This window comes from Hemiscyllium ocellatum, chromosome 15 (genome assembly GCF_020745735.1).
Source record: "Hemiscyllium ocellatum isolate sHemOce1 chromosome 15, sHemOce1.pat.X.cur, whole genome shotgun sequence".
NCBI lineage: Eukaryota > Metazoa > Chordata > Chondrichthyes > Orectolobiformes > Hemiscylliidae > Hemiscyllium > Hemiscyllium ocellatum.
The window spans coordinates 10355200-10368529 of record NC_083415.1 but is presented as its reverse complement, the minus strand read 5'-3'; the positions used below and the strand labels follow the sequence as shown (position 1 = coordinate 10368529).

General features: G+C 41.9%; 1 protein-coding gene across 2 annotated transcripts in view; it reads left to right on the top strand.

Moving 5' to 3' along the window:
• LOC132822888 (AP-1 complex subunit gamma-1-like) overlaps positions 1-13330 on the top strand; it is a 146539-nt gene that overhangs the window by 38928 nt on the left and 94281 nt on the right. The window contains exons 1-2 of one of the 2 annotated variants that reach the window (XM_060836274.1): positions 9958-10029; positions 10885-11089. In XM_060836274.1, the coding sequence (XP_060692257.1) occupies positions 10889-11089 (201 nt within the window). In that variant the 5' untranslated portion in view covers positions 9958-10029; positions 10885-10888. Of the gene's footprint in view, positions 1-9957; positions 10030-10884; positions 11090-13330 lie in introns of those variants that run through there. The other variant, XM_060836275.1, reaches the window with a different exon arrangement.

Below are 13330 nucleotides of genomic sequence, written 5' to 3'. Positions count from 1 at the left end.
GATCCAAAAGGCTAGGGAAATGAGCTCAAGGAAATTAACATTGACAAGAAGATTGTACTGTAGAAATTGATGAGGCTGAAAGTTGACAAATCTCATGTCCTAATGGTCCGCATTCCAGAATGTTTAAGGAGGTGGCTAGAGAGGTATGTATGCATTGATGATTATCTTCCAAACTTCAATAAATTATGGAATGATTCCTGCGGTTTGAAACATGGCAAATATTACCTCATTATGTAAGAAGGATGCAAGAGAACAGGAAATGACAGATCTGTTACCTTACATCAGTAGGCGGGCAAAATGCCAGAATCTATTCTAAAGTTTGGGATAAATAGATACCTGGTTGATACTGGAATTGGGCAAATTAGGCATAGTCAAAATTGATTCGTGAATGGGAAATTGTGTTTAAAGGGAGTTGTGTGGAGGATGTAACTAACTAAATTAATGGCTTTCATAGGCAGAGTATACTTCAATTTTCAGAAGGCTTTTAATACCCCCCACACACACACACACACACACACACACACGAGTCTCATGAGAAAAATTAAAGTGCATATCATAGGAGATACTGTACTCGTGTGGATTAATAATTGGTTAATAGAAAACAGTAGGAATAAATGAGTCATTCTCATGTTAGCAGCCTGTGACCAGTGCGATGCCACGAGATCAATATTTGGCCCCAGCTGTTCACAGTACAGGTATATATTAATAATTTGGACTCAGAAACTAAATGTAACATTTAAATATGATATAAAGGTAAGATATAAAGATAAGAACATACAGGTAACAGTGGGGTGTTGGAGGCAAGATTAATGGGATAACAAGGTGGAAAAACATTCAATACATAGATCCATTTAGCAATATTGGAAGCATTCAGTATGCAAGGTCAGCTAACAAGGGGAAAAGTAGCCATTGTATGAATCCAGTTAACAAGGTTAAGAACATTCATTGTATAACAGTAAAGGGTTTGATCTGTGCTATTGATACTCGCTGATTGTAACGGGCACCCAATTAATATGTATGTTGCCTTATCTGGATGCTCCTCCCTGTAAAATGACAATATAGTTCATTGAGAAACTGCTCTTCTAGAGAACTCACCTCTGTGTACATGGGCGATCATTCTCTCTCCCTTTAGGGCCCAGAATAAAGATGAAGGAGGTAAAACTATGCTGTGCCTCTGAGTGTTTTGCTTTGACTGGTGTGGGGGGGATGGTGGTTGTAGGGAACGACACGACAGAGGGACTCTCCAGATGGTATGAAGTTAAATGTAGTGGAAATGCAGAGACTTGGGTGTTCCATGCATAGATCTTTAATGTCATAAACAGATGCAGAAATAATCAAGAAAGCGAATGGAATGCTGACCTTTATATCTGAAGCACTGGAGTACATGGCTGCAGATATTATGCTGTAGTTAAACAAAACCCTGGTTAGACTCCATTTGGAGTACTGTGAGTAGTTCTGAGTACCACACCTTAGGATAGATTTGCCTTGGTGAGAGCACACCGCAAGTTTACAAGAATGGTACCAGGATTAAGCGATTAAGTCATTAGTGATTATGTGAATTAGGCCTGATTTCACTAGGATTAGAAGTTTAAAGTCTTCAAGATATAAACAAGAAAAGCCAGGGTTGATAAAGATAAATCATTTTCATTGGCTGGGGATTCTAGAACTTGGGGGCATGTAAATTAGGGCCAGAAGAGATGTGAGGAAGGGATATGGATGAAAAGCAGGAGTTAGGCCACATCAGCCATGATCTTAATGAATGGTGGAACAAGTTTGAAAGGCTAAATGGCCAACTCCTGTTCCTATGTTCCTTTAAAAGCTGACTGCTCAAAACTGGTAGTCCATGAGATGCTGTGGGTCAATAACAGCAGCAGTAAAACTGTATTCCATCAAAATCTGCAATCTTGTGGTGTGTTGCATCCATCACTCTATCATTATCATGAGATGGGTTGGCACAAATTTCCCCCTAATTAAATAGTGAACTGGAAGAGGCCCCTGGGAGTCCAACTCATCAGTAGAAAAGATAAGGATGATGAAATTTGCAGCCATCTTCAATCAGGCATGTGAGATGGATAATCTATTTTAGCCTCTTCCAAGGACCTCCAGTATAACTCCTAAGAGATTGTGGGGCCTCCTCCAATTCACTGTTTAATTGTCCACCATCATTTGCAGAAATTCAATCTCCTGTCAACTGGAGCTTACCATAGCGGGGGAGAGAAGTCTTGTGCCAACCCACCGTGCACAAAGCAAGATGGATTGGGACTATTTATCCCAGGCCTCCAGATAATACCACAGAAGTTTCCAGGGCAGTGTTCTTGGCCCAGCCATCTTCATCTATGACAATCCCTCCGCAGAAAGTAAAAATTGAGGGTTTTCACTTGAGGACTGTGTAGTCTTGGAATCACTTTCAATTGTGATGTGGAGGTGCCAGTGTGGTCACTCTTAATTGTAAGACTAGGCCAATTGCAATCAGACTGAGATTTGGGAGAGCTGATCAAAAGGAGCTTTTAGTTCAGGCGAGCTACAACTTGTGTTGGGTGAATGTGTTTTCTCAAGCTTTACTAAATTCATTCAGGCTATCACATGCACCTAAATGTGACATTTAATAAATGGCTATGGTCAGCATTTGTGTTCACTATGGAACACTGGTGTCTTGAGTGAGGTCTGTCTTCCTCCTTTGCTTCTTTGGGAATGCTTCTTCTGTGCAGCATCTTTTTCTTTAAAACTTTTCAAAGTGCTGGTACTTCACCATTCTAACATTATTAGTTTTGGGTTGCACTATTGTCCCCCCTCATGACTCTATGCCTGATGTAATTGAGTTCAATTTATATTAATTAAGCTAGCGTGACTTGATCTGACACAATCTTTGGTGTTTTACAGTTCAGCTTACCTTATCATGTTATTGCATGATGTGTTTTTTCAGAGTTTGCACTGATAATCTACTGACTGAATTAATAGTATTGTTTGTTAGCATGTCATCACTTGTACAGAACTTTCTGCTATAATTTCATGTCTGCAAGCAGCAAAATGGAGTGGATAGCAGAGATTGAGGCAGATAAATGGCAAGTAACATTTATGACACACGGCAATCATGTTCAACGAGCAATTCTACTCATTTCTTCTTGAAATTCAATAGCATTGCCATCACTGAATCCCTTGCCGTCAAAGTCCTAGGCTTAGCATTGATCAGAAATAGAGATCAACTGTATAAATGCTCTGGCAATCTGGACACAAACCAAATGTATGTTTAAAATGCTCTTCATTCCCTGGTTGAGTGAAACTCAGTTACTGTGAGCTGTATACCATGCAGGATAAGGCAACCTCCTTGATTGGCACTCCAATTAACATTTCTCCCTTTATCTTGAGTAGTGGCACAGTGGCAGCAGATTGCACCAGTGCATTCTCACCAAGACCCCTTCAACAGCACATTCCAAATCTGGCACCATTGCCATTTAGAAGGGCAAGGAGAGAAGATGCATTGGAATGCACAACCTATAAGCTTTCTTAGAACATAGAACAGTACAGCACAGAACAGGCCCTTCAGTCCACGATGTTGTGCCGACCACTGATCCTCATGTATGCACCCTCAAATTTCTGTGACCATATGAATGTCCAGTAGTCTCTTAAATATCCCCAATGACCTTGCTTCCACAACTACTGCTGGCAACGCATTCCATGCTCCCTCAACTCTCTGTGTAAAGAACCCGCCTCTGACATCTCCTCTATACTTTCCTCCAACCACTTTAAAACTATGACCCCTCATGTTAGTCATTTCTGCCCTGGGAAATAGTCTCTGGCTATCTACTCTATCTTGTATACCTCAATTATGTCCCCTCTCCTCCTCCTTTTCTCCAATGAAAAAAGTCCGAGCTCAGTCAACCACTCCTCATAAGATAAGCCCTCCAGTCCAGGCAGCATCCTGGTAAACCTCCTCTGAACCCGCTCCAAAGCAATCCACATCTTTCTTATAATAGGGCGACCAGAACTGGACGCAGTATTCCAAGTGTGGTCTAACCAAAGTTTTATAGAGCTGCAACAAGATCTCACGACTCTGAAACACAATATTCCTGTTAACGAAAGCCAAAACACCATATGCTTTCTTAACAACCCTATCCACTTGGGTGGCCATTTTAAGGAATCTGTGTACCTGCACGCCAAGATCCCTCTGTTCCTCCACACTGCCAAGAATCCTATCCTTAATCCTGTACTCAGCTTTAAAATTCAACCTTTCAAAATGCATCACCTCACATAAATCCAGATTGAACTCCATCTGCCACCTCTCAGCCCACCTCTGCATCCTGTCAATGTCCCGCTGCAGCCTACAACAGCCCACTATACTGTCAACGGCACCTCCAACCTTTGTGTCATCTGCAAACCTGCTGACCCATCCTTCATAAGACCATAAGACATAGGAGTGGAAGTAAGGCCATTTGGCCCATTGAGTCCACTCCGCCATTCAATCATGGCTGATGGGCATTTCAATTCCACTTACCAGTATTCTCCCCATAGGCCTTAATTGCTCGTGACATCAAGAATCTATCAATCTCTGCCTTGAAGATACTTAGCGTCCCAGCCTCCACTGCACTCTGCGGCAATGAATTCCACAGGCCCACCACTCTCTGGTTGAAGAAATGTCTCCGCATTTCTGTTCTGAATTGACCCCCTCCAATTCTAACGCTGTGTCCACAGTTCCTAGTCTCCTCGCCTAACGGAAACAATTCCTAGCGTCCACCCTTTCCAAGCCATGTATTATCTTGTAAGTTTCTATTAAGTCTCCCCTCAATCTTCTAAACTCCAATGAATACAATCCCAGGACCCTCAGCCATTCCTCGTATGTTAGACCAACCATTCGAGGGATCATCCGTGTGAATCTCCGCTGGACACGCTCCAGTGCCAGTATGTCCATCCTGAGGTGTGGGGACCAAAACTGGACACAGTACTCCAAATGGGGCCTAACCAGAGCTTTATAAAGTCTCAGTAGCACAACGGTGCTTTTATATTCCAACCCTCTTGAGATAAATGACAACATTGCATTCGCTTTCTTAATCACGGACTCAACCTGAATGTTTACCTTTAGAGAATCCTCGACTAGCACTCCCAGATCCCTTTGTACTTTGGCTTTACGAATTTTCTCACCGTTTAGAAAGTAGTCCATGCTTTTATTCTTTTTTCCAAAGTGCAAGACCTCGCATTTGCTCACATTGAATTCCATCAGCCATTTCCTGGACCAGTCTCCCAAACTGTCAAGATCCTTCTGCAGCTTCCCCACTTCCTCAGTACTACCTGCCTGTCCACTTAACTTCGTATCATCGACAAACTTCGCTAGAATGCCCCCAGTCCTTTCAATCCCCTCATCCAAGTCATTAATAAAAATTACAAACAATAGAGGCCCAAGGACAGAGCTCTGTGGAAGACCACTCACCACAGACTTCCACGCAGAATATTTTCCTTCTACTACCACTTGCTGTCTTCTGTTGGCCAGCCAATTCTGTATCCAGGCAGCTATGTTCCCCTGAATCCCATTCTTCCTGACCTTCTGAATGAGCTTACCATGGGGAACCTTATCAAATACCTTGCTTGATGTCCATATACACCAAATCCACAGCTCGACCCTCATCAACTTTTCTAGTCACATCCTCAAAGAACTCTAAGGTTTGTGAGGCATGACCTACCCCTCACAAAGCCGTGTTGACTGCATTTAATCAAACTGTGCTCTTCCAGATGGTCATAAATCCTATCCCTCAGAATCCTTTCTTACACCTTGCAGATGACAGATGTGAGACTTACTGGTCTGTAATTTCTGGGGATTTCCCTATTTCCTTTCTTGAAGAGAGGAATTACATTTGCCTCTCTCCAGTCCTCAGGTACGACTCCAGTGGAGAGCAAGGACGAAAAGATCTTCGCAAGTGGAGAAGCAATTGCATTTCTCGTTTCCAAAGCAGCCGAGGACAAATCTGATCCGGGCCTGGCGACTTGTCAATCTTAATGTTTGATAAAATTTTCAGCACATCAGCTTCCTCTATCTCTATCCATTTCAGCATGCATACCTGCTCTTCAAAGGTTTCATTCACTACGAAGTTTGTTTCTTTCGTAAAGACAAGCAAAAAACTCATTTAGGGTTTCCCCTACCTCCACAGACTCCACACACAAATTTCCTATGCTATGCCTGATCAGCCCTACTCTTTGTTTGACCACTCTCTTATTCCTCACATAAGTGTAAAATGCCTTTGTGTTTTCTCTAATCTGTTCTGCCAAGCCTTTCTCGTGCCCCCTCCTGGCTCTCCTCAGACCACTTTTAAGCTCCTTCTTGGCCTGCCCGTAATCCTGTAGAGCTGAGCTTGACCCTATCTTCCTCCACCTTATGTGAGCTATCTTTTTCCTTTTGACGAGAAGCTCCACCGCTCTCGTCATCCAAGGTTCCTTTATCTTACTACTTCTTGCCTGTCTCAGAGGGACACATTTATTCATCACTTGCAACAACTGTTCCTTAAATAGTCTCCACATGTCTATAGTGCCTTTACCATGGAACAATTACTCCCAATCCATGTTTCCTAACTCATGTCTAATCGCATCATAGTTTCCTCTTCCCCAATTAAATATTCTCCCATTTTGCCTAATCCTCTCCTTCTCCATAGCCATGTAGAATGTGAGGCAGTTGTGGTCACTATCACCAAAATGCTGTCCCACCACAAGATCTGATACCTACCCCGGCTCGTTTCCGAGCACCAAGTCTAGAATGGCCTCTCCCCTCGTCGGCCTGTCAACATACCGAGTTAGGAAACCCTCCTGAACACATCTTACAAAAGTAGCTCCATTCAAATATTCTGCTCGAAGGAGGTTCCAATTAATATTGGGAAAGTTAAAGTCACCCATTACAACAACCCTACTACATCCACACTTTTCCAAAATCCGCTGACCTATGCTTTCTTCCATTTCCCTGCTGCTATTGGGGGGCCTGTAGTAAACCCTTAAAGAGGTGACTGCTCCCTTGCTGTTCCTAATTTCCACCCATACTGACTCAGTAGGCAGATCTTCCTCGACAATGGAAGCTTCTGTAGCCGTGATATCCTCTCTGATTAGTAGTGCTTCCCCCCCGCCTCTTTCTCCCCCCCCGCCTCTTTCTCCCCCCCCGCCTCTTTCTCCCCCCCCGCCTCTTTCTCCCCCCCCCGCCTCTTTCTCCCCCCCCCGCCTCTTTCTCCCCCCCCCGCCTCTTTCTCTCTCTCTCTCTTCCCCCCCCCCTCGGTATTCTTTCTAAATGCTCTAAACCCTGGAACATCCAGCAACCATTCCTGCCCCTGAGAAACCCATGTCTCTGTTATGGCCACAACATCATAGCACCAGGTACTGATCCATGCTCTAAGTTCCTCACTTTTATTCCTGATACTCCTTGTGTTAAAGCAAACACACTTTAACTGATGCCTTGGTTCCTTGCCAGGAAAATCCTTCCCACTAGCTGGTCTACCTCTTGCTATTGCCTCATCTGCATCAACCCTCACCTCCAGTATACAGCTCAGGTTCCCAACCTCTGCCATACCACTTTAAACCCGCTCGAACTACTCAAGCAAACCTTCCACCCAGGACATTGGTCCCCTTCCAGTTCAGATGCAACCCGTCCTTCTTGTACAGGTCCCACCTTCCCCAGAAGGCATCCCGATTATCTACATATCTGAAACCCTCCCTCCTACACCAGCTGCGCAGCCACGTATTAAGCTGCGCCCGCTCCCTGTTCCTCGCCTCGCTATCTCGTGGCACTGGTAGTAAACTAGAGAACACTACTCTGTTCGTCCTGCTACGCAGCTTCCATCCTAACTCCCTGAAATCACTTTTTATATCTTTGATCCTCTTCCTGGCTATATCATTAGTGTCAATATGTAACAAGATTTCTGGTTGTTTGCCCTCTCCTTTTAGAACCTTATACACCCGATCGGAAATGTCCCGGACCCTGGCACCAGGGAGGCACCGTACCTTCCTGGAATCCCGATCCTGACCACAAAATCTCCTGTCGATTTTCCCTACCACGAGTACTTTTCTATTCTGCCTCCTTTGCCACAGTGTCAGGCTCAGTGCCAGAGAACTGACTGCTATGGCTTTCCTCTGGTAGGTCATTCTTCCCCCCCCCCCCCCCCAGCAGTATCCAAAATGGCATACTTATTGCTGAGGGGAATGTCTACAGGGGATCTCTGCATTGTCTGACTGTCCCTTTTCCTCCCCCTAACTGTAACCCATTTATCCTTGTCCTGAGCCTTAGGAGTGACCAACTCCTGGTAACTCTTCTCAATTACCCCCTCAGCCTCCCGAATGACCGTAGTTCATCCAGCTCCAACTCCAATTCCCTAACACAGTTCCCGAACACTCTTCTTAAGCATACACCCATCCTGAGTTGGAGCTATATCATTTTTACTTTGTTACACAGTCATAGTTCTGGAACTCCTTCCCTAACAGCGCTCTGAGTGTGCCAGCATCAGACAGACTCCAGCAGTTCAAGAAGATGCCTCACCAATACCACCACAAACATGATAACTACTGGCCTTGTCAGTGATGTTGATGTCCCATGTTCAAATATTTAAAAAGAAAATCAACAATTAACTGATCCTTGTTCAATGCATTAGAATTCCTAGCCACGATGGAGTCTTGTCACGATAGACTGTTCAGCTTGTATCAGTGTTGTCTTGGTAAGAACCAAATCTACGGCACTCTGAATCCTCTATTTCTGACTATACTAATGTTCAGGTAATTTATATTAAAATGAAAAAATAGTGCAAATGTTTGTTTTGTTTTAGGGATATGGGCTTCACTGGCTAGACTAATGTTTGTGTATCCCTCTTTGCTTTTGCAAAGCTGGTGGTGAGCCTTGAACTGCTGCAGTCCATTTGGTAAAGGTACACAGTGCTGTTAGAGATGAAGTTCCAAAATTTTGACTTTGTGATACAGAAGGAATGGTGATATATTACCAGGTTAAGATCATATGCAACCTGGAGGGTTACTTGAAGTGGTGTTACCACGTATCTACTTGTCTGTGCAGCAGTTGCAGGTTTGGAAGGTGCTGTCATAGGAACCTTCGTAAATTTCTGTGCATCTTGTAAATTGTACACACTGTTGCTGCTCAGTCCTGGTTGAAGGAGAGAATGTTTGTGAATGTGCTGTAAATTTAGTGAGCTACTTTGGATGGGGTCTAGAGTGAGTGTTATTGGAGCTGCAATCATTGAAACAAGTGTGGAGTATTCAATCACGCATCTGATTTGGCAGACAGGCTTTGAAGTCAGGAGATGAGTTGCTTGCTGCAGGATTCACAGCCTCTGACTTGTTCTTGAAGCCACTATATTTATATGGCTAATGCAGTTCCAGGGTTTGCTGAATTTGTTTTCTGAAAACGTCTGCTAATCAGATAACTGCTATGACCTCAATATGAGACTTGGAATTTTTAAAAAATGCTCTTGGATTCCTGAAACTTAGTGAATAAGTATTGTATCTTATAGTATGTGCAGTGAGCTGTAAGTGGTACGAATGTGAGAAGCTTTACACTTGACTTCAACATCCCTGGCCAATCTTGTGCAAAAGAAAAACAAGACATTTTCTTCCTGCTTTATATCTAGACACTAGAAAGAATGCATGTGAATGTCTCAGGATATGTTTAAGACTGTGATCTCACCACCATACTGAGACTTTGTTGTCATTGTAATCACATGAGTGAGTTGCCAAGGGGTGATCAGATTTCTTTGATCTCGCAGCAGTCAGAAAAAGGGGGAGAGACTGACTGTAGGAAAGAATACTATTCAGAAAATTACAAGGAAATGGATTTTTATTTCATTAACTGTTTTTAAACAGACAAGAATGCTAACAGGCAATATTTTTGTTAGCTTTCTCAAGAATATATTCCCGTAAATTGATATGACTAGCAGTAATGTTAGGCAAATTAGTTTGAGTCAGTAGTGAGATATTTATTGGGCATTCCTTTAAATCTAAAAATCAGAAATTACCGGTTTGGCAAGATGCTTCGATTTAACCTCGTCATTCATAATATTTCAGATGGTGAGAATATTTCAAAACTTTTTATTGAATTTTTCTGTTAAGTGTTTCGTTACATCTGTTGTGTGGAATTTTACTAGAGGATTGAAGTAAGATTTAATTTTTTTTTCAAAGTCTGTTTTAATTTTAGAAATAAAACTTTCATAGGGAGAGTTGAAGGGGAAATCTATTCTTCCTGAAAGGGAGGAGGCCATGTTAGCATGATGAAAAGAGCAGTTTACATTGCTGATGATAGTCAGCTGGCTAGATTTGCTGGAGCACTATAAAAGACAGTTCTGTTATCAACCTTTGAAACAAAAGTATGCGTTTGATGCTGCAACTGTAGGCTTTCCAAGTGGTCTAGCTGGTGAGTCAGTTTTTCATTAGGTAAAATAATTAGAACTTGAACTAAACAAGAATTGATGTTGCAGTTTTATAAAAACCCTTTTTAGGTTCTTGTGTTGGAACCTTTCTTCTACCCTCCTCTCCCTCTGGAGGGGCTGGATCTTGTTCATATTTCTGTTGGCGTGGGCAGCCACTTTGGTCCATGCCAATATTCTTCAGGTCGATGTCAAAACTTGAATGATTACCTCGCTATAAATGATACCACAGTCTTGCCCAATTGCACATATGTCCACTATCAGCAGAGGTATTGGACTGCAGTCAAGAATAAAAACATCTTAAGGGTGTTGTGTTGACCATTTATAAAAATAATGAAGTAACAGCAAAGTTGTGAAAGCCCTTAGTTAGATGTATCTGAGATTTATAATCATTTGCTTTTAATTAACGGCACCTTGAGATGACCTATTAAGTCCAAAGTTGCATTCTTTGTACCATGTGTTAATCTGATGTCTAAGATAACTAACTTCATTTTTACAGCAAGATGCCAGCTCCTGTCCGATTACGAGAGTTGATTCGCACTATCCGTGCTGCCAGGACACAAGCAGAAGAACGAGAAGTCATTCAGAAAGAATGTGCACTTATCAGGTCATCCTTTCGAGAGGAAGACAACACATACCGTTGTCGAAATGTAGCAAAACTTATCTACATGCATATGCTTGGATATCCAGCACACTTTGGTCAGGTATGTTATGTTAAATTAATTTTGAGGTTTTCTTTGAGTTACTCTTCAATTTTGTTTGTTGATGCTCTTTTTGATGATGGAGCAATATTTTAAAATGTGATCACCTATTTAGGATAGAGATGAGGAGAAATATTTTCTGTCCGGGTTATGCAGCTTTGGAACACTTTGCCTCAGAAGCTAGTGGAGATGGGTAAGTGGATATTTTTAAGACAGAGATACTTTCTTATTGGTCAAGGAAATCCAAGGTTATCAGAGTGCAGAATGTTGAAATCAAAATATAGTATTGATCAGTCTGCAGAGCAGGCTGGAGGGGCTGATGGCTTACTAATGCTCCTAATTCCCATGTGTCAATGAGCTAGTAATATAGATTAAGTTTTTTTTTGTTCATTTTCTCTAATTTTCTCCTTTCCTATTGGAGGCAGTCCTTCACATTGTTGGATAGAGTCAGTGTCAGTTGACCTTGGTACTTTGCTTCAGTGCACATTTTTAATTGAGAGCTAGTTGGGTTGCCAGAGCTAGGTCACAGGCAGTCTCCATCTATATATGTACATGTGCACTTTTCAGCATGAGTCACTCTGTATAGATCTCAAGCAGGATTTCTGGTTGACTTGCTTAGTCATTTAACTGTGACCAACTAGATGTAATTTTGGATGGAATATTTTCGAACTGCAAGATGTCCAGGAAACATCCTTAATAAATGTAAAATGTATAGCACAGAAACTGGCTATTCAGGTGAAATAATCAATACAATGTGTGTTTCCCACAGCTTGCTTCCCCACTTTATTGAACCCTAATAGCAGACTTTCCAAGCTCTTTTCAGAGTTCACCCAGTTTCATCTTAAATATATCTTTTGTTGTTTACTTCAGCTGTTCAACGCGGCAGCATTCTACGTATGGATTAAAAAGATTTCTCCCTAATTTCCTATTGGATTTAGTAATGACTATTTTATATTTGTGACTAAAATTAGAACATTGTTTCTTTATCTACCCTATCCAATTTTAAATTATCTTAAAAGTTCATTAAATTGTCATCCCTCCCTTTTTTCTCTTAATAAAAGGGCTAATACTCTATCCCATTTGGTCTTTCCTCATCTCTCAACTTTTCATTTTTGATGTCATCCTTTTCTAATTTGCGCCTTTCCGACTCTACCTATACCTTTTTAAAATGTAAGGAGCAGGCTGGTACCACATGAAGATCAGCAACTTCCCTGTTTGTAAATATATCCCTTGTAAAAGAACCCCACTGCTTTACTTTTTATAATGGTCGTCTTAACCTATGACATTGTAGTTCATGATTTGTATGACTGTATGCTGAATCCCATTGCTCTTCCATGCTTTGTACTATTTTCCATTGTGTGTCTATGTGTGTGTGACCTTTATTATTCCTACCAAGATGTACCATCACACATTGAAGGTAAAGTTGCCATAGTCCCAGAGCAGCATAAAGCTATGCTCTCATAGAGAAAGACAACTCGTGCTAGAGGGTCACCATGCCTCAGGCAAGGAGAGAGTTTGAGAGACCTTCATGGTAACCTCAGCCAGGAATTGAACCCATGCTGTTGGTATCACTCTGCATCACAAACCAGCTGGCCAGTCAACTGAGCTACATGACCTCCTCTCACATGCAGTCTGTAGCACAGAAATAATTTCAAGTCCAGCATGGATGAGGTCAGTTATGTATTACACAAACATTCTCCTATTACACTTCATCCAATTCTGTCAATGTATTACTATTTCCCTCGTATGCTTATCTAGCTTCCACTAATATATACTGCTTCCAGACAATCAGCTGTGGATAACTTGTTTTCTGGATGCACATAGTGATATCTTCATCAGTAGTAACATCCGTAGGGAGCATATTACTAAGGCATGAGACGTTTTCTACTATTTTGATCAACTGTCCTGCCTGAATCATCATTGTTTTTGTCTGATGGTGGCTAAAACATACCCTGCATGTTGGAGACACCGATCTGGAGACCAGTGTTTTTGGCCACACTTGAATTTGTTTGCCACATCATTCTTGCAGAATACAGAAGTTGTTTGATTGCTTTTTCCGTGACTTTGAAGGTGTATAGTCTGGATAGATTGCAGAACTGCCCTGAATGAATCCTAATTTTGTCTAAAGGTTCTGGTGATTTTCTTAAATGTTCCTGCGATTGAGAGAAGACATTTTCCTTGTAGATGCTACATATGTTTTCCTCTTCCAGTTACTGACATTGTTGGCATTCTTAGATCCTGAGG